General features: G+C 46.1%; 2 protein-coding genes across 2 annotated transcripts in view; both read right to left on the reverse strand.

The window, feature by feature from the left end:
* LOC137660822 (TOG array regulator of axonemal microtubules protein 2-like) overlaps positions 1–1,299 on the reverse strand; it is a 44,312-nt gene extending 43,013 nt beyond the window's left edge. Inside the window, exons 1-2 of the mRNA XM_068396318.1 lie at positions 1,228–1,299; positions 939–1,111 (exon numbers count right to left, since the gene is read on the reverse strand). Of these exons, the coding sequence (XP_068252419.1) occupies positions 939–1,111; positions 1,228–1,299 (245 nt within the window). The remainder of the gene's footprint in view (positions 1–938; positions 1,112–1,227) is intronic.
* A 10,276-nt stretch (positions 1,300–11,575) lies between these two features.
* Positions 11,576–20,749, reverse strand: part of LOC137667058 (TOG array regulator of axonemal microtubules protein 2-like) — a 67,297-nt gene continuing 58,123 nt past the window's right edge. The window contains exons 18-24 of the mRNA XM_068407488.1: positions 19,928–20,086; positions 18,682–18,799; positions 17,636–17,739; positions 16,960–17,158; positions 15,550–15,766; positions 13,597–13,683; positions 11,576–11,820 (exon numbers count right to left, since the gene is read on the reverse strand). Of these exons, the coding sequence (XP_068263589.1) occupies positions 11,576–11,820; positions 13,597–13,683; positions 15,550–15,766; positions 16,960–17,158; positions 17,636–17,739; positions 18,682–18,799; positions 19,928–20,086 (1,129 nt within the window). The remainder of the gene's footprint in view (positions 11,821–13,596; positions 13,684–15,549; positions 15,767–16,959; positions 17,159–17,635; positions 17,740–18,681; positions 18,800–19,927; positions 20,087–20,749) is intronic.

Genomic DNA, 20,749 nt, shown 5'->3' on the forward strand with positions numbered 1-20,749 from the left:
TCAGCAAGAGAGGTTAAGCCAGTCATAAGTCTGTATTGAGGGCAGCTACCTTTATACCGCTGCGGAAGCCCAACTTTGCCTGGCCATGCCTGCAACTAATGACAGCATCTTGTTACACATGGTAATACCACTGCTGTCTCCTGAGAATGATATTACACCTCCCTGCTCTTTCAAGAAGAAAAAGGGTCTGTCCAAATCAACAGGTAGGTAAGGATATTCAGATTGCTCTTTAAAAGCCATGCTGAAGCTTTTAAATTGGACCTGTATTTCTAGGACTCCTTATTTATTGTTATAACTAGGATAAGGCTGACAGCTAGATTTCCCCACGGGTATCCATGCAAATATCTTTCCAGCACTTACAGCCCTATAACTGTTCTCTAGCACCTGCCCCCCTCTGACCTTAAAACCATATGTCAACACTAAACATCTACACGATTACACATCTATAAACAGGGATTTCACTGGGCTCTCATTTCACAGTGAAGGCCCAGACACAGAGAAGTTACAACTAGCATTTACAGAAGCAGCATCTGAATTTGTAGACAGCTCTACAACAGCCAATATTTGCCCTAAAATATTCTTGCAGGTACAGATATTGGCAAAGATCACAACAAAAGCAGATGCTGTATTCAGATCCATGCAATACAGTTCCCAAATGGCACCACAAAGACTACAGAGCGAATCAGTGTCAGAGTCCAGCAGAGGACCTGCTTTTAAGGTCCTCTCAAGTCCTGCCTCCTCCTCCCTCCCACTACCACCCCTGCTCTTGGAGTGTATGATTTGGTTTTGACATTGTGCTGGATCATCATAGATACACAAAATGGTGAAAGCACAGAAATTTGCATAAATATATTGGAGAGCTCACTGTGGAAAATAAGCTCATGAGACGAGAAGTGCGAGGTGAACGGCATATTGGAGAAGCAGACACCTTGGCTTACCTCATCTCCAGGGCCTCTTGGAAGACCAGGTGCTGAGAGTTTTGGAGAGGCACCGCAGAGCTGCCAGGAGCCCCATCCGATGGTCTTGCTGACCTGGGGATAGGTGGAAGCAAAGCCACTCCCAGTGACTTCTTCCCATCCTTATCACTGCAATGCAAGGGCAGCAGGGAAGCCTGGAAACAGTAGAACACAGTGCTCAGATCGAGCATCCAGCCTTCCCGTTGATGCCACAAGAAGTTTAGTCATGCTCTTAGCTAGGACTTGGCAGGAAAAGACAAGAGTCAAACACAGGGGCACTACCACCGTCGCTGGTGGGCTCGGCCTTGGCCAGTGGAGGGTCCATCTTGGAGCCATCTGGCATTGGCTCTATTGGACATGGGGAAAGCTTCTAGCAGCTTCTCAAAGAAGGCACACCTGTAGCCATCCCACTACCAAAACCTTGCCATGCAAACCCAATACAGGTACATTTGGCCCTGTATCTGCAAGGCAGAAATAAAGTACACTAGCCTTTTAGAGGTTATCCTGGTTACAAAAGCTGTTATTCATCTGCCTTCTCCTGCTCACCATGGCAAAAACAAAAGAACTGCAGCTTCTGTCCCTCCTGCAAAGGCAATTGAGCGGATGGGGTCTGGACTTCTTTCCCCATGGCCAGAATTGCCAGTTCCCATCACTTAGCCCTGGGCAGATCCAGGGGAGAGGATGAAGCTGCACAGAAGGCACTGAACTCTAGAAATATTATTAGAGATAACTGTGCACAAGGACATGGCTGTACAACCCAAAAGCTGAGATAACCTAGAGTTGAGTTTGCAGGACTGCCTGCTCCAGCAAACATCTCTTTCCATCTAAACCAGACAGAGCTGATATAAAAAGCCGCCAAGACATTGGTGTGTCCACTACAGTAAGCGCCATGTACAGATGGTTCACAGACAGATGTATTTTACTAACTGTAGCAGCGCTGCTCACCTCCCTCTCTCGGGGGTCCTGGGTCAAGGCTTGATGAGAAAGATGGGAGAGATCACCTCCACCCACATCTCTGAGGTGATGCACACTAACCTTGTTGTCTGAGCCATCCAGGGGAGGGAGGGTCCTTGGGTATCGAGGTTTTCCAGCTCTATACCCATCCCCTAAACCCATCTGCTTCTTCATCTGGGTTCTTAATATGGACTGAAAAGAAGCTGTAGATCAAGTAAAAGGGAAGAAGTGAGTTAGTTGACCTCACACCTTTACAATCAACCCATCTCATGGGTGATGCATTCAAGGTTTTTGTAATCATTCAGAAGATCAGTTTGGTTTTATTTTTCATAAAACTACCATCAGTTTAATTCTTCTGAACAGCATTGAACTAGTAAGCCAGGATAGAGAGATTGAAGGCCCCACTGGTAAGATGGGCAAACAGGTTCCCATTTCAGGCCTTGGCTTCTGTGAAGACTACCAGTAAAGACCCACACGGTGCTGCTGGTATTTCTGGAAAGCAGAAAGACATCTCAGCAAGCAGGCAGACCTTGCTAGTGTTTCTACAGCACCATTCCACCCTCAAGGCCAGATCTGATGGGCAAGCAGAGGAAGAACTGGGAATTTACCTACAGCGAGACCACACATTGATAGCAAGGATAGAAACAGACCTCACATCTCATTACCATGCCTCATTTATGGGCAGTTGTGCCACAGTCCCTGTCCTGGCTGGCAGTAGTAGTGATTTGGCTACTGTTGATAAAGGAGAAAGCATAATGAGCTAATGATAGAGAGATGTGATGCCATGAGCAGCACTGGAGGAGGGCAGGATCATCTGCAGCTCTCTTGTCAGCCACCCACTCTGACACAGAGCCAGCATATGAAGACTCACCTCCAAGGACCATTACTCCCTGAAATAATTTTTTTTTCCATTGGGATGAGGCCACCATTGCATATTCAACCCCTTTCCATCCTCACCTTCTTCTTCCGTGGTCCAGCTGCTGCCACAAAACTGCAACCAGAGCGTGGTACTTAGCTTTAAAATAAGGACAGTACAAATGACTGAGGAGGAAAAAAACAGACAGCCCTTCTCCATAGAAGACTAACACACTAGTAGTGTGGTAGAACCTGCAGTCCTGGCCTCTGTGATGGTCTGTGTGACGTCACAGTACTCTGCCTGTTGAGGCGCTGGCGTTCCAGCACTTTGAGAGCTGAACGTTCTACAAATTTGCATGTGTTTCACTGGTTGCCCATCCACGACGACAGGATTTCTTTCCTCTCCTTTCAAAGGGTAGACAACCCACAGTGGTCTCTACAATTTGACAGTGTCTAATAAGTAGATGTTCTCCTAGTTTGGAAGTCCTTTGTTTCTGTAATTCCCACTCAATTTTGGGTTTGGTTTTGTTGGGTTTTTATTTCTCTTCACAACAAAGGAAGTACAAGGACACAAACAATTAATCACCAGGTGTTATAACTAAAAGAAGGTTTGCACTCTGCATTAGATGTCCCCGATATTCAGTGGGCTTGATTGATTACTGTATCTGTAGGATGCAAATTGTCCATCCAAACCTTCTCCTCTGTTCTGCTTCACTGTTACAGGGGTTTATTCCCTGCTTTCTTTACTGCAGAGACACCCAAAACCAACATAAACATGGCCTGCCTCAAAACATTTCTCATCTTGGCTGTTCCTGAAAATTCAGGATTATACACAGCGTGTTTCCCTGCCCCTTGTCCTTGCCAGTGTCTTCCCCATTATCCAGCCTGTAAGGCTGGGCTCTCCCTTGTACAGCATGACGAATAGTTGCTGCACTTGCCAGCATCTCCAGGGCCTCGTGATCAGCGCTTTGAATGCAGCTTTTGTACGCGCTCTGCCTCCCTGCGCCAAGCAGCATTCCTGGGCACTGGCTCTGCCGCTGCAGGCGAACGTCCTCCAGGCAAAGGCTGCGGGAACAGGATTGCAACAAGCCCTGGCTGAAGAAGTCTCCAGTCTGCTGCAGCCCTTTACCTGCTGCTAAATCATCTTGTGTTGCCATGGTGGGGGGGGATGATGGGCTCTTTGCAGATGAGAGTCTACTTGATGTGCTGCTGGTCGCTGGGCCTCATACAGCTGCTGGTGGGTTCCCCGGCAGCATCAGGAACCTGCATGGAAAAATAACATTGCTTAGTGCAAGTGACAGCCACCGATCCCTGGCTTTGCCCTGCCTGCGGGGGTTCCTGCGTACTAAACTGCTCCAGCCAGGTGGTGTTAAAACAACATAAGAATATATTCAAGAGAGATAAGCATTTTCCACATTCTGTCAAAATCATGGCCGTGAAGTCCAAACGCTGGAGGAACTGTTGTTGGTATAACGGGGGAAACATAACTCCACCTCGGCAGCTCCTCTCCCCATGGCTGTATGGGCATGGCCCATAGAACTATTTTTTCTGTAGAAAGGTGTAGATAAGATTTTATGACACATTCGTGAGTAATTCTGAGCCACAACTGAAACTGCAAGCCACATACTTCCAAATCTGCCACCCACTGGGAAAGGAAGGAAAAAAGCAGTTGGAACAACTGCTGCTGTAGCTAAATTGCCTGTATTTACAGCGTTGCTGAGGGATCTATAGCACTTGCAGCACCTCAGAAAGCCTGAGGCTACAGCATAACCCATATTTAGGGATGCCAGGTATCCAGAAACTATCTGTCTGCCATGCTCACATCAGCAGATGCACATTGTTCATTATGAGTAACAAGCATTGGGAGCACAAGGTACAGCGCTGACATGCGAAAGCAGGAACATATCCTCTAAGGAGACCACTTTAATTGCCAGTTTACTACACTTTTATAGCTATTCTACTAAAGTCCCAGTACTGTTCTTGGTGCTGTATGAACCTTGAAATACAACACTTTCCACTGCTCAGAATTTGTTCCCTGGTCTTTGCAGTATTCAAGCAGCTCTGCCTTGTTCAGGGCCTAAGTCCACTATTCAAGCATCACTGAAGCCTCCGTTTGCCTAACCTACAAAGTATCACCTAACTGCACAGGCATTTAAATCCCTGGAGTGCCCAAGTGTCCACAGGCTGATGCCTGCTAAACACAGGGGCTGACTTGCATCTGACCTGCTGCTCAGAGCCCCACACCAAGGTGACTAGAGTACCCAATGCAGGACCTTCAGTCAAGGTGGACAAATGCCTATTTTCCAATACCTGCCAGCTGGCAGCATCTACCTTGGGTGAGCTGGAAGCCACTAAGGGGCAAAGGAGTAATAGTTTGTCTCTGCAACAAATTGCAGTGCTTACAGGGAGAGGGACAAAAAAGAGCTGTCAGATATGAACATGCAACACAGCAGAGCTGGCGGACGAAACCTTGCGGTGCTTTGCCTCGCTAACCTGACAGAAAACACCATGTTTCCCAACTGCCATCACTTCCTACATCCGAAAGTGAACAAAGCTGAAGAACAGCATGGAAAGTGAAAATCTGCAGAAGCATGGCTATATCTGCTGCCGATTCACTGCTTGGCCTGCAGAGAAATATAAATATTAAGGCCAGAAATATAAATCTTAAGGCCAGAAAATTTGAGAGCATTTAAATGTGGCGTCTGCAGGCCACAGATTTTGCATAAGTCAACTTTGCTTTCTTACAGGTCAGTATCTCCAACTGAAAAATGCAAATGATGCTTGGAAGCTTTGCACAGCTCTCAAAGGCCCTGGGGTGATGGATGTTACACAAATACGAGCAGTTACCATTGTCATTACAGCAGCTGTCTCTGCAGCAGAGCCCCAGCTTGTTAAATCGTTAGGGGTGAGGGAGCATGGATATTACCACGAAGAAAGGGAATGAAAAAAAGTGAAGCAAAGGCATTCTCTCCAGTGAGAGAAAGAGAGAAACAGAGGGAGAAAGTAACCAGCAAACACCTCTGATCGTGAGCAGTCCCTGTACCTCAGTCCTTCAGACTTCAGTTTGTCCTCCCTCTGCTGCTGAGGCAGGCCAGCATCTCCACACCCCAAAAGAAATTCAAGACGCAGTAGACCATGGATCTTCCCTCCCCATGCCCCTACATCTTTCCCAGATCCAATTTTCAGAGATTCATACTTTTAGTAATAAAGCTCTTTGAAAACAGAGGCTAACCGGGAGGCAAGGTTGTTCATCAGAGTGATATTGCTTTGGGACTAGGCCTTTGCGTGTCAGAGAGCCTGTGAGCTCACTAAAGTTCGCTTGTCCTCTCTTTGCTTGGAGCAAAATGATTCCTCTTGCCCCCACATGCTCTGGAGTGAGGCACCGAGGTTAAACTTAGCGAAACACAGCAGTTTAAACCATTGGCAAGAGCAGACTTGATTCCCATGTTCAAGGATGAACTGGCACCCCCGGGAGCCATATAGCGCTGACCTAAACCTCAGCAGGGGCTGATTCAGAAAGTTGATTTGATTTTGACCTTCCTTCATTCTACCTGGAAAATAACAGTGTGAGCCCAGGAAGGACCAAAGGTGCAGTTTTTGCTTTTTGGCCCCAGTCAGAGCAAGGGGAGTTTGAGCAGGAGCTGAGCTGGGACTTGACCGTTTGCCCACACACAGCAGCAAAGGGAGCCCCAGGACCCCGAGGCAGCACCTGAGCCGAGGTGGGAGCTCTCACTCTGCCTCCTGTGGCGCGGCAGAGCCCAGGCTGTCGCTCTTCTTATGAAGACGAGCTTCCCTGTCAACAAACCACCCTGTCTGCTCCTCAGCTCCCCCCTGTCCTCCTCTTCCCTTCGTCCATCTGCCACCCCAAGCATTGCTCTTCTTCTACAACTCCCAGGACTGTGTCTCTTTTAAATGACACCCAAACTCTATGGCACACAGCTGGAGTCACCAAGCAGAAGCTTCCCTCATGCGGCTTTAAGACTTTTTGGAACAACTCTTTGAAAATGTAAAAGGAAAAATCATCAAATCTTTCTCCCAGATTTTATTGCCTTCTGAGTGAGATGCTTACACCAAGCAACCTCCACCAGAGCACAGTAAAAGCAATCCCTCTGCCAGGCTCCTGCCAGCCCACGAGGAAGCACCATCTTGCTGAGAAAGAAACAGCGCATGAGAGAGGGCTGGCAACCAAGCTCCTTCACAAACACGCGCGTCCTTCACTTTGGAAATCTAGCTCCACGTTGTCAAGCTTGTAATCCCCCCAGGAGCTGTAGAGCCCCGCTGCGGGTTGCATCCCACAAGGGAATGAGGATTTCTTCTGCTCCAGACCCTGTGTTTCCAAAACTGGAAGCAGGGATGGCCATTTGTGAAGCCAGACCCCTTCTCCAGGAGGACAGCAGGCTCCCCTTGCCAGGTGTACGAGCTCAGCAGGGAAAGAGGAGAATTAATTCCTTCAGCCGGGCCCTCTCCAATGTGGCATGGCCACTGTTGCTGCAATCTCCACTAAAAGCTGCCAAACTGGAATTCTCCACCACCCCCATTACAAATATTTTATACTCTCTCTGTGCTGTGGATAATTATGCAATATGCAACACAGAACAGCAGAAAATCAGTTTTGCTACTGTGTGTGTTTTGTTGTTGTTATGCTCAGTCAAAAGCTACTTTCAAATGTAAAAATAATAATATTTTCACCATGTCCATGTCTAGTTTGGAAATCTTCCATAACAAGGTCACTGGTGACTCTTTTTATAAACACCCGTGTACACAAAAAGAGCAATTTTGTGCAGAGGTGCAAGGGCTCACATGAGGTTCTCTGTTAACCGTGAGGAACAGCAGCTCAACCTGTCTTTACAATGATGTGGATGGAGAGTGTCCACATAAGTATTATGAGAAAAGGAATTCAGACACTAAGCAGTGAGTGCTGAGCCATTGTACCCAACCTGCAAACCAACAGATAAGTGGGAACGGTTTTTTAGCTGTAAAAATGTGCAACATAGCAGCTCCTACAGGGGAAAAAATACTACAGAAAACCATCTGCAGGAATTAGCAAACCTTCTCCAACTAGCACAGGCAGCACACGCACCCTGTTGTGATTTGGGGAGGTGACTGTCATCTCACTTGGTAAAAGCAGCAGCAAAGCCAAAGGGAAGCATCTTCCTGTCACTGCCGAGCCACCCCGTTGGTACTGGCGCTGTAGGAGTAGAGGATTCAGCCTTACAATGAGTCACCTTAAACCACGCAATTCTCTCAGCTTCTCCAAGGCTGAGTAATCAGATGCGTGAGAAAATAACAACCCTATATATCGCAGAACGGCAGAAAATGAGCTGGCTGCAGCAAATGGGTCTCCAAATGTGTCATGTCCTGCATGAAACAGGAGAATTCTCCCCAAAGGCTTCTCCCTTTTGCCACAAACAAGAGGCAGAGGACTGCCCCCAAACTGCAGCACTGCTTTAGACCTTCAGAGACACAAGGAAAATTCTGCCTCAGCCGTGTTGCAGGCTTCAGGCAAGACCTTATCTGCTCCAGCTCCTGCCTGCAAAGCAAGCATAGCAGAAATGCTGCTTGTTCACCTTCCTTCATATTTTCTTTTAAGGCAATAAACCCCTTAAGGTAGGGAATTATCTCTTCCTATACACGTGTGCATCATCTAACAGCTGGTCCAGCCATCAGCTAGGGATGTTGCCATAAAACAGCAGTGGCAGCAGCTCTTCAAAGGACTTTCCCCGATACAGTGTTCGGTTGTTCCCTTTAATTAAGGGGCCAGCAATGAGCTACCAGCTCAGCTCTAGTGAAAAAGTTAAGCTCCTGGGTGTCTTAAAGTGATGAGCACTTCTACAGGGAAACAGCATCAGCAGCACTGAAAAGTGTGACCCTCGTTAAATCACCAAAAGTGACAAAGTAGAGCAAAGATGCTCAGCTGGCCAGACTAAGACCACCCAGGAGCACCTAATGTCCAGTCTCCCTCCCTGAGCACCTGCTTACACTCCCTTTTCTTTTGGCTCTCTAATACTGAAGCTGATAGGACAGATTCGGCCAAAGGGCGACTTGAGAGCCCACATGCTTAGCCTTAAAAACAGTAAGCCAAACTTTTATTTCATACTTTCTAAAAGGAAGAAAAAAATTGCAGCCATAATCACGGAAGAGAGCACCTTCCCTCCTGAGCCTAACTTGTGTCAGACCCACTTCACCTCCAGCAGTGTCACCCACGTGGCCGTGCTCTTATGTCACCTGCACACCCTGTAATGAGACATTACATTACACAGGGAAGGGGCAGTGTCCACGTGCACACATCTGTGGAGTTCTTACAAGACAATGGTCACGTACTGAACGAGCTATGTCCAGGCACGTCCAGGGGGTGGTAATGGGGTGGTGATGAACTGACCAATCATAATAAAGAACAAGGACCTTGGCTATGAGACAATCAAGATATGGGGAAGTTAAAAATAAGAAAGAATGCTGCAGCTGCAAGATATAGCTTATTAGCATAAGCCAATCAGAACTAATATAGAGGCGCGTGGACAAAGCATGCTCACCAATCATGTTAGCACAAGTAAGGTATACTAACCAATCACAATAGAGATGACACGTACATGGAGCGTGCACGGAAATAGAATAGTATAAATGTACCCTCAGATATGTAAATAAATGAGATCTGCTTAACGATCATATTGGTCTGCGTGCAGTTACTCCGTGCCCTCTCGCGAACACCGACATGCATGCATCCTCGAAATGAACCTGGTGACGGCTATCACGCCGTTCCTTGAGATGGCCACGGGATAAACCTTGCTACGAGGTCAAACCCTCTCTCTCACCTATCCATAGCACCCCAAGCACCTCCGCCAGTCCCCCCTGACAGAACAGTCCAGTCATCCCTCATAAGCTAACAAAGCAAATTGTCTTGAAATCCCCTTTCTCTAGACATGAAGCATGGCCTCTCTATTTCAACAAACATATCTTGGACTTATTTAGCTGAACCTCCACACTCTGCTTTGAAGCCTATTTAGCTGAACCTCCACACTCTGCTTTGAAGCCTCAGGGCACTGCTGACAGGAGCGCAGGGCTGAGCAGGGCTTTTCCCCCTTCTGCAGCAGGGACGGAAATCTTGTTTTGATTACATGCTTGTATGCAGAAACCCGCTCAGCTATTCCTCTCAGCACATTTTCCTTTCACGTGGCACACGTGCTGAGCAGCGCAGCCCTTCATGGCAGCCTCCTGGCATGCAGGCAGCTTCTTCTTTGTTTGCTGGAACCTCTGCCAGATTGGGAGCCCTTGGGCTTTCTGCATGGCAACCTCATTTGTGCATTGGGCAAGGGCGATCAATACCGCGTGGCATCCAAGCCCATGAGGGAAACGGCCTATATAGCTTTACACATACCAAACAATGCAGCAAATAAATGCAAGACCCCAAGACCCTGGGATGAGCAGATCTCCCTGCAGTATTCTTTGGCCCCCCAGTTTCATACAAGGTCCTTGTACCTGTCAAGAACCTGCCAAGGCTCTTTTAACCTTCCATGGGCCCAGTATGCCTCATGCCGTTATTTTCCCGGTTTCACTTCTTCACAAAACTTCCGTTTTTCTTTCTTTGAAAACTCTGCCAGTATGTAGAGGATTATAGGAACATAGATCAGGCCGCTCTGCTTTCATATCTGACTATACAGATGCACCAACATCTACTGCCTTCAGCCCTCCTTCTCTTCTCTCATCGCTTCTCCCCTTTGTGCTTCCAAACCTTTGTATGGTGAAGGACTGGCACATCCCTTCCTCGCTCTGTTTCCTGAATCTCAGGTTCAGAAGTGCTTTATTGGTCCGCATATAAGGCAATCCCTTCACTTCTCCAAAGACAGAAAAAAAGACATGTAGAAAATGTATACATTTAAAGGAATTATACCTTGTCCCACAACGCCTGCCCACAGCTTACCTCTCCCCAGCTTCTGTAGGACACCCTCAGTCCACTCACTGCCCAGCACCCCATGTGTCACCCAGCACCCCCTGCAAGGTGGCACAGCCCCCTGCCACGAGCCCCTCTCCTGCACCTCCCCAGGGGTGCCCCAAGGTGCTGGGAGACAGTCGGATGGCACCGGTCACCTCACCACGTCAGTCCGTCACACAGGGGAGCACAGGGGACTACAGAGATGATGCATCCCCTGAAAAGGGAAGAAAATGTCAGCGCAGCTGGGGAGATTGCTGCTGTCATGGGACTGGGGGTCTGAGCTTGACTTGGACATCTCGGGTATCTGCCATTGCACCAGCAGCTACCAGAGACTTGTAAAGGGGCCACCTGGGAGCTTGGCACCTACGTCGTACACTGGCACATGCAGTGAGCTGCACATCCTCCAATAACTCCACCGCATATCCTCGGGGTGAGCAGGTCCTGGTCTCTCATTCTCTGCTTCCTGAGTCAAGCCATCTAATCCTATAGCCCCAATGCGTCCAAAGCCCATCTCTTACTTTGTAAGTAAATATATATATAAATATATGCTCATCTCTTACTTTCTAAGTATATAAATATATTCTTTTCCTTTTTACAGTTACAAATTGCATTTACACACAGAGGTTTTCTTTTTGGTATCTATGCAAGCTTCTTAAGTAAGATGAGCTCAAGATATAAAACTATTCAGAAATACTTTATTTTTTATTATTTTTTAGAAGCCTACATCAAAATGTGCTGTATACATCTTTAGCTATAAACTCTATCAGGTAAATACCGTTCTTCAAACACACAGAATAAAACGAATGCCACCGCCACGTCCACCTTTGCCTCCACCTGTCCCACTCAGCACCTCTCCATCATCTTCCTGGAGCACACTAAGCCTTCACTTGACATTCAGGTCCAAAATGTTGCAGAGGTTTTTCGCGACATGCTGAGGCTGGCTGGCGGCATGCTCCTTTAGCCCGGAGCCCATCTCTTGGTAGAGGCTCTTCGCAAGCCTGGCAACCACAGCCTTGACATTGCCGCTTCGGACAGGCAGGACCCTGTTTCCCAGGAAGAACCAGAGCACGGGCAGGGCGTAGCGCTTGACGGCTTTGGGTTTCCGGGGATAAACAGATGCCACGAGCGCTGCAGGCCAAGAGAGACAAGCTTCTTACCAACCTTAATGAAAACAAGTACCTACCTTTCTTTTTGGTTCTTGGAAGCCTTTTCTGGCTAATATCAGCAAGCACAAAGAACTCGATGATCCATAAACAGGCAACAGTGGCTGATCATCCACTGAACAGAACAACCAACCTCTGAGGGCCTTAATTTCTCCAAATCAGAGGCTTTGGATCCGTGATAGACTTAGTAAAGTGAATCATACACATTTTGTAAATCATTTCGCTGTCTGCTTCTGCATTACAAATGGCAAAAACTGTCAAATCGCTGTTTATTTCCATCAAGTAGTTGCCTAAACCAGCTGCTGAAGATTTTGAAGTGCAGCTGAGAGAGGTAATTGGAAGATTTCTAATAAAAAGGATGATTACTTTTTTGTGACCTTTGATGAAAAATGCCAAAAGTCTAAGCTGGCAGTTCCCTTTGCTCAGTGGCACACAGCAAACGGCAGTATTATACCACACTTCAAAGCTCCAGCCCACAAAAGGTGTGTGCTGCTTGATAGTTTTATTGGAAACACCAGAGACTAACTGATGTCTTTGGCAGAATGGTCTAATTTGAGCTTTTTTTTCCTCCTCATACTTGCTGGCTTCTAATGAACAGCTGTTTCAAACTTCAAGATGTCTTAGATAATTACCCAGACCCCACTGCCATGGCATTTGAGCATCTCACAACTTTAATGGCATTTACCCTCACAATGTTCCCTGAAATAGGGAAAATCTTACACAGGGGGCTGACATTTAACCAAAAAACAAGCGTTCCCACTCATTCTCCCTGAAGTCTGTTCTCGGCTCATTTGTGGAACTGAACTATATTAAATGCAAACAAAAATTTGCTACCAATAGGCTCCTTGCGTGGCAGATTTTGCTGAGAGATCAAAATCTGAAATGGTCTGGAGACAGACTTCTTACTTTCTGTTCAGTGGAAATGTTATGCAGTAACCATTTATTATTCTGTAGTGGAAGGACCTTCATTTCCTCTACGCTGTTAATCTAGCATCAGTCATCTACAATTAAACAGCTCCTGAAAGTACCTAAAACCAATTCTGGTAAGCAGGAAAAGGGTTATGGTACCTATTTTAAAATGGGAGTCAATCTGAGTATAAATGCTCAGAGCTCAGAGCCCGATGTCGTATCTGCAATACAGGCAGGGAGCCTCGGTGCGTTGGGCTGAACTGCCCGCTTCTGCCCATCTGCCCCCAAATCCTGCCTTGCACAAAATCCTTGCCTGTAATACGTGTGTTGAGTTTTCCCCTACGCTATGACCCTCAGGCTCTGCAGGATTCAGCCTCAAAAGTTTCCAAGAGGAAAACAAGAATCCTGTGATGACAAAACAAAGTGACCCTCAGAAATACCAGTTGCCACATTTTTTCTAAAGGATGGTCGTTCGCTGTAGAAAAGGGACCTCTTACAGTCCTCCATGACCTTCACTGTGCTGTCCTTCAAAGAGAGGAGCCAGCCAAGGGTATTTTTAGCCCCTCTCCTTCCTGGAGGCAGGTCCTGAGATGCCCCAGTTAGAGCCCAGCGCTGCAGCCCGAGCGCCGTCCTCATCTCACATGCTGCACACCTCTGCAGCAGCCAGGCAAACCCCTGCCAAATACACCTAGTTTGGGTATTTTGCAGGAGGGACAAGCTCAGGACCTTCTGGTGTTTGATGAGCTACTGTCTATTGAGAGGCATTCCCTCTAAATATTCCCTCTGAAGACTTTGTGGCTTAGAAGTGGAGATTAGCTGAAGCAGGCGGTACCTGAGATATGTTCTGTGACATCCAGCAGAGCTTGGCCGCTGAGGAAACACACTCGCTGGGCAAACGCTTGGAGCAGCAAGGTGTTATCTGAAAGAGAAACATTTATTTCTGCTTGCTCTTCTGCAGTTATAAGGAAAAACAAAGAAAATGGGGGAGGGGAAAGGGCAGGGGTAGCTGCATTTTGTCAAATAAAGTAAATTCCTGGCAGTTTCTGAGTCCTTTTCTTCTTCTTTCCTTCCAGCTTACCTGGAAGGATTTTAAATTCAAAAAGAAAAGCTCTCATTTCACATTTGTGAATCCAAAGGTGACTGCTGTACAAGGAGCCCTGTTAAACATTTTGCATCAGGGCCCTCAAAATTTAAATCACATGTGAGAAGTGAAAAGGTTTCATGTCCCGGAGCTTTGCGGAAGTGACCTCCTCCCTCCTCTAAGGCAAAGGGTGAGAAGGCTCAAAAGTCCACGCATCCACTCACACTTTAAAGACAAGCTCATGTTAAATCTTTAAGTTTCCTGTTGGGATCTACGGACAAGACCCCAAGTTACTCTTACAAGAGAGAATTACTGCTCATTACCAACACCATCCGCTCTTGGGGGCTCTTGTAACATCTCTGAAATCAGATCTTGGCAGAGAGACTGGAAAACAAACTCATTTCCCAATACTTGACTGTCACGTATAGTTTAGTTTTTCCTGTGCTGCCTGTTGTTGCTTTGGGGTCTTATTTTAATTTATAAACTGTTGCCTGGATTGGTCTGCAAGCCTCCAGTCTGACCGCTTTGATCAGCCAAGCAAAGCTTTTCTTGCAGGCAGAATGCGCATGGGATGCGCTACGATACCTCGCGGTGTCACCAGGAGCGGCACCGATAAAGCAGGCAACCTGCTGCTTTGTGAATGACTACAAAGCCAAATCCCAAAGTGGTTTTAAGTAGCACTGTGCTATTAAGTGCTCCTTTTTGCATGAGGCTGTCCCTAATGATGTTCCTGCAAGCGTGCAGTAAAGAACTGATCCTGCTACGCTAATTAAACTTCTGCTTTGGTAATTACACTCTTCTCATTCACCTTGTCAAACAGACACTTCACTTTTTGCCTCACACTCTTGCAGTATTGGCAGACACTGTTTCACACTTGCTGTTCCTCCCCAGAGAGTTACCTTACAGCTTCTGCTTTGAAAAAAAGCCCTGAGATCTGCAGATCTTGAAGGAGCACAAAATGTTAATTAATCGTTAATATCGTTAATATGAGCAAAAGAAGAATCTGCTTCTCCGCGCTCTCATTTTCACTGCGTTCCCCTCTTTGCTACGTTAACACCTACAGGGGAAATTTCCCATCCTCACTTGCAGAGGGCTGGTTCCTCTGGGAGCTACTCGGGCTGCTGGCTTGACTCCATGCCCTGGTGTCGGGCAGTGGCCATCTGAAGGGCATCTCTTTCATGACAGAGGACAGGGTAGGACAGATGTCAGAGGAGAGCAAGATCTATGTCCCGGTTCCACTGCAGTCAGGCTTGATTTGCTGATTCACCCCCATCTCCAAGGTGGCTCCCTCGAGTGGGATTAGGGTCCCAGCTCACAGCTAATGAATGTGTGTGGCCTCCAGCTGGGGACGTCCAAGCCAATGTCAGGGCTAAGGTAAATAAATGACGCAGGCATTATTTGGAAATAAATTAGTTTGTTTGCACGTAAAATTTTGGTCTTGGGGATGGGGGTGTTTTTTTTTGTTTTGGGGGGATCTTTTGTTCTAACATCGAGAGATCAAGCAATTTTAAAACCAGCTTGCATTTTTGCATGGATCATTAAAGATGACAGATGAGGAAGTCTCATCTAAAACTCAGAATCTGAGGCAGGTCAACAGAGTCTCGGAGCAATAGCTGGGCTCTTAGCTATGAAACTCGGTGTTCACTTGGCTCCAAGATGGAGGAACCGCAGTTGAGGAGAGTCAATGTCAGAGCTCAGCCTTACCTAGATGAGCAATGGATGCTTCCAGCACCTTCACAGCTGCAGCATAAATCCCCAAGTGCTTTGAGTTCAGGTTCTCAGTGACTGCTTCTACCAGAGAGACCACCACTGGGTGTAAGGCGCCTTTGAGCATGGGCGTCATCAAAGCCAGAGCCTCCAGCGCCTGCTGGTTCACTTTCTTGTTGCAATCCTGAAGTCTCAGGACAAAGACATCAAAAATCTGTTAAGAAAACAAATGACATGAAAGCTGGATTAAAATGTCTTTGTTTCAAGAAGGGATGTAGAAAGAAGTACCCAGCACTGTAAAAGATGAAGGTTATGCTTTCTGTCAGATCAGCGCTTGCTAGCACAATTTCACTCTTTTCCTGTGGGCTACTCACTGTAGTGGTTGCACAGCCTCATGCTGTTTGAAAAGATTTTCGTATTTTATTGAGAGGTTTGAGTGGGGGCAGGGTAGATCATATGGTGTTTCCCTTTACCTATAAATCATTAAATTAATCCCATTTTAATAATGCAAAATAGTATCTTTGGTATAGAGGTATGAAAACAGGTTTTTACGATGCCCATTTTTCCATAACGTTGTCTCAAGTACTGAGGGTAGTTTTGATTTTGCCAAAACTGTGGCTGGACGAGATCCAAGTTTTGTTTTATCCATCTCAGAACCTGCATCTGAAGGAATGCAGGGCTCTGATGAACTCTCCAGGATCCAGACCATTTGTCTAGCTAACAGGTAGCCTTCTGAAGTTTAATGTGCTGTGCAGTTCTCATTAGAGCAGGTTCAGTCCCTTGACAGCCACATTATCAGGTATCATTTTCTGGAAAAGGGGAAAAAAGCAGCTGCTGGGAGGAGAAGGAAGAGAAGATCTATCTCTAGCCATTTTCCTCCTCTTTCCAAAGAGTAAAGAGGACCCCCAGGAAGGGTGAGAACAGTCTTTCCCAAGCAGGAAAGGGATGAGGACAGAAGTGAATCAGCAGAGTCGTGTCTGCGCAAGACAAGATAAAGTTTACAGGACCATCCTTTAAAAAACATATGTTTTTTTATATCAACCCAGCCTGATATTTCTCTCCCTCATCCCAACCCATTTTTCTTCTAGGGAATAATTGCCAAGCTTTCAGTGGCTGGATTGCCTTTATTTCAACCTAACTGGTAGTAGGAGACACCAAAAGCTACAGCAACAGTAAATTCTATCATCATCTCATGAGCAGCACCAATAGGCACCTGCCAGAGAAATACATCTGGACTGAAATTAGTTGCCCTGAAGTCTGGAGCTCAATTAAATTATTTGGGGTAAGAAGGGACCAGCCTGTCCCAAAGGATTAGTACGTAGTGCCAAGACACACTGAGTTAACTTTACTGGTACAGGCTTGGGAAGGGAGCTAAGGGGAAAGGAGCAATAGAGAGGCCCTACATACCTGGACAATGTTAGTGGAAATGAGCTGGGGGCTGCTTTTGCATTGGTCTAGGAGCAGCACCACTCCCTCCATTCGTGTCTGAAACTCCTTGGCTGTCAGGAGCTTGTAAAGCTCCTCGAGCTGTTCAGTCTCTTCCACAGTGCGACGTGGCATGTGACGGATTCTCCGACGGGGTAAGGTGAGTACGTCAGAGCCAGACCTGAAAGTGGAAAATAAAACAAGGTAAGACCTTTTGGAGATAATATCTTCAGTTAATCGTGAGGAAGACATCTCAAGGAGACTTCCTAATGATGTGATTTCAGCTAGGTTCTGATCTGAAAAGCAACTTTGATCTCCTAACAATCATTACAGGAGACAGTCTGCAAGTAGCATTATTGCTAGCGCTTACTCAGGAAAACCAAGGCACTGAGGATGAGATTCATCTCATTTACCTTCAGATGTCTTCCCAGGTACTCATCTAGCATCCCTTTGTGGGGAAAAATAGGCACTACTTCAAAGTTTAAATGCCTCTTCTTATGGGAGGTGTGTGTTGTTATAAGGAAATTAATTACTCTGGAGAAGTGGGGCAAGAAAACAATCTCTGGTGCAGCTCGTCTTCACCAGAAAGACTTTACCGAGGAAGAGACAGGTAAAGCTTGTCACGTGCTTTGTCAGATAGAACAGAAGTGCTCAGTACCTTCCATCAGAAGGCAAGTGTTCCTGGGCCATCGTCAAGTCGCCATTCCTAGACTTCCTGGGGTCCTTGGCAGATGGAGGTTCACGTTTATGGTCTTCTAACCCCTATATATATGCATAAAAGAGCATGAATCTATAGAAGATAAAATAGGAAACTACTTGTTTAAAACACACGTTATAACCAGGATCTCTGCTACCAAGAAAGGCTTAGCAAAACATTTCATATCTTAGAGAGGGAGACAGGCCAGAGATTCAGTGATGTCTACTATTAGTTTTCAATAACCCAAGGCAGGTGACAGGTGCTACCATAATGGGCAGCAATATAAAATCCCAAATTCATTAGTCTGCAGCACAAATGGGAATAATGCAAACTGGTAGGGAACAAGCCTTCTTAAAGGGAAGAGCAGGAAACTTTTGGACTCTCTGGAGGCTGACCCATTGTGTTGGGAGCTGATTTGGTTCACACTCACTCTCTTATTCCTGCACAAAGGCCCATTCCTTCCTAGAATGTAAATGGCGAGGAATGAAAAAAACATAGGGATGATTTTCCACTGGATGCTGAATTCACAAAGCTTCTTCCAGCTCCACAGTGCATGACAGCAGGGCAGTGTTCCATGAAGACAGACAATATATGCACTAATTATGATTGCCTTGTGCATCTTCTGTATATTTGGAAATTTTCTTGGCACTACTACTTCCTTCACCTGTTGCAAAGACCCCATTACCTTCAGAAGCACCATTCTCACTTCCTTGCTTTATTAGCAGGGGTGGGGGTGGTGTTGTTTTTTTTTTATGCTTGAAGGTAAAACCATTTTCTCCTACTTCCCTTTCCTGTTTGTGGCTGATATTCAAAATACACCCACTTTATTTCTAGCCATACTAGTCCCTTCACTGTCTGCACATAAACAGGCTAAGGATCAACAGTCCATTCCCAGGAGCAAAATGATTCAGCGGAGGAGGAATGAGATAAAGATTAGGTATGTTTAATCTCATATTAGCAATCTCAGTACTTGCATAAAGGAGACACTTCTCATGCCAAACACTCACTTCCTGCTTAAGTGTTGCCATTACATCTTCCAAGTCATGTGAGGGGACAGACTGTTTCAAATACCTATCAAAGTTTTTATCACTCATCAATATATTCAGCATCTTCCGTCCATAACACCTAACACAGGAAAGAGAAATGAATGACTGTCTTTTCTCCCTTGTGAATAAACGAAGGAAAAGTGTTAATAAAATAAGCTGATATTTTAAACTCGTCCTGTGTACTACCTTCAACTACCTTCATGAGAAGGTATTACCTATTCAGCAGAGAGATATTTACCTCTGCTGATTGCCACAATGCTGCCAGCTGAACACAAGAGGCAAGAGGAGAACACAGGGCAGGAGGAACATACAATTTCACTCTGAAATTGTGGGTATGCTTCTGTGGGATTACAGCAACCCCTGGGATGAGCAAAGCCCATCTCCTGCTGTGTTTTCATGGCTTATGTGCAGTGGCTTGCTGCCATTGCACAATAATTTACTTGTCTTTAACTGGCGGAGAAGCTAGGACAAATCACCTCATGCTTACTATTTATTATTCTACACTACACGTATGCGTATGGGCAGCTAGTTGCTCATGTGTTCTTGCCATCTATTAATAGGAATCTAAATTAATAATCAAAGTAAGGTTTTTTTTGGTTGTTTGGTTGTTTGGTTTTGCTACTATGAAACTACAGCTATCTTCAAGAGGAAATTTGCTACTATGAAACTACAGCTATCTTCAAGAGGAAATCTTGAGGTCCACAGACAACAACAGGTTCAGCCACAGACAACAACATTATACAATGATTGGGAAGAAAAATTTGTGACTACCATAGGCAAGTACATCTGCAGAAGGAAAGACTGAAAATTCAGAAAGACTGAATACATTGGTTGAAGACAGCTGGCATTTTTCTAGGACAGCCTTAACCTTACCAGAAGTAAATGTTTGGGATCATTCAATGATGAACACTGGCCAACGCTTCAGCTTCGCATTGCGCACATAAGACCAAACAAAATTGTCTGACTGACTATCTGAGCTCTGTTGATCTGAATAAAGAATCATTCAAGTCTCAGGAATTCGGCAATGGTCCTTCTTGCTGGACAACCTCATGTTACCCAGTACAGTCATTTCCCCAGACAACATTATCCACACTGTGAAGTAACTTTCTTAATATTTACTCTACCTTCCACTCTTCTGTGGTTTTATGATTTATGGCCAGACATCAAACAGTTTTAAAATTTTAGGAGGTGAAATGAAGATCATCACCTCGTGTCCTGATGACAGTCCTGAGCAAGCTTCACCACCGTGCGCACCAGCAGGTCGGTACTGCTACGCGTGCCTGACAGGAGCTTCTTGGCTCCGATTTTCTCCATCACGGTCAGTAGGTGTTCGGCCGCACATTTCCGCACCAGGACATTGCGGTGCCTGGAAACAAGAGAACAAACGCTGGGGCAGAGGGAAAAGGAGGGCCAGAAGCACAGGCCTCGGTTACAGCATGGTCCCTGTCATTGCTGGGGGAAGAAGGCATGTGTTCTTGCTGTGATTTTAGCCACCTGTAGAGGATTCTGTCCTCAGATAAACACAAAATTGGTATTGTACAGAGGTGCTACCTGTAAGGAAAAGGGAGGAATTTAATCTCCCTGGACTGTTTGATACTCAATTTCTTTCCTGAAACTAACTCTGAGAAAGAGGGAAATGGAAGACAATTCATGCTGACTCGTTAGAGGGCTCCCACTACACAGACAGAACTGCAGCAGGATTGGGGCTTATTCCACTCATTTATCTCCAAATCTGCAGATCCTTGAAAAAAACAAATGGGGCGAAACACACTGTGGGGCATGAAGCTGCAGAACATCAAGCTATGCAGCCAGTTTGTTCTCTGAGCTTGGCAAGAGGTACATTTGAATGCTTTAGCCTTTTCAAAAGCTGAGGAAAGGATAGCAGTTGTTTTAGCCAGGTTGTCCTTTCTAGAGGACACTATCAGGCACAGCACCAAGACTTTAAGGCAGCTTTTTCTTCAGCTATCCCATGGCAGTCGGCCTGTGAAGGCACCTGTAAAGTGGCTCACCATCTCAAGGCTAACATGCA

Source organism: Nyctibius grandis, chromosome 1 (assembly GCF_013368605.1).
Source record: "Nyctibius grandis isolate bNycGra1 chromosome 1, bNycGra1.pri, whole genome shotgun sequence".
Classification (NCBI taxonomy): Eukaryota; Metazoa; Chordata; class Aves; order Nyctibiiformes; family Nyctibiidae; genus Nyctibius; species Nyctibius grandis.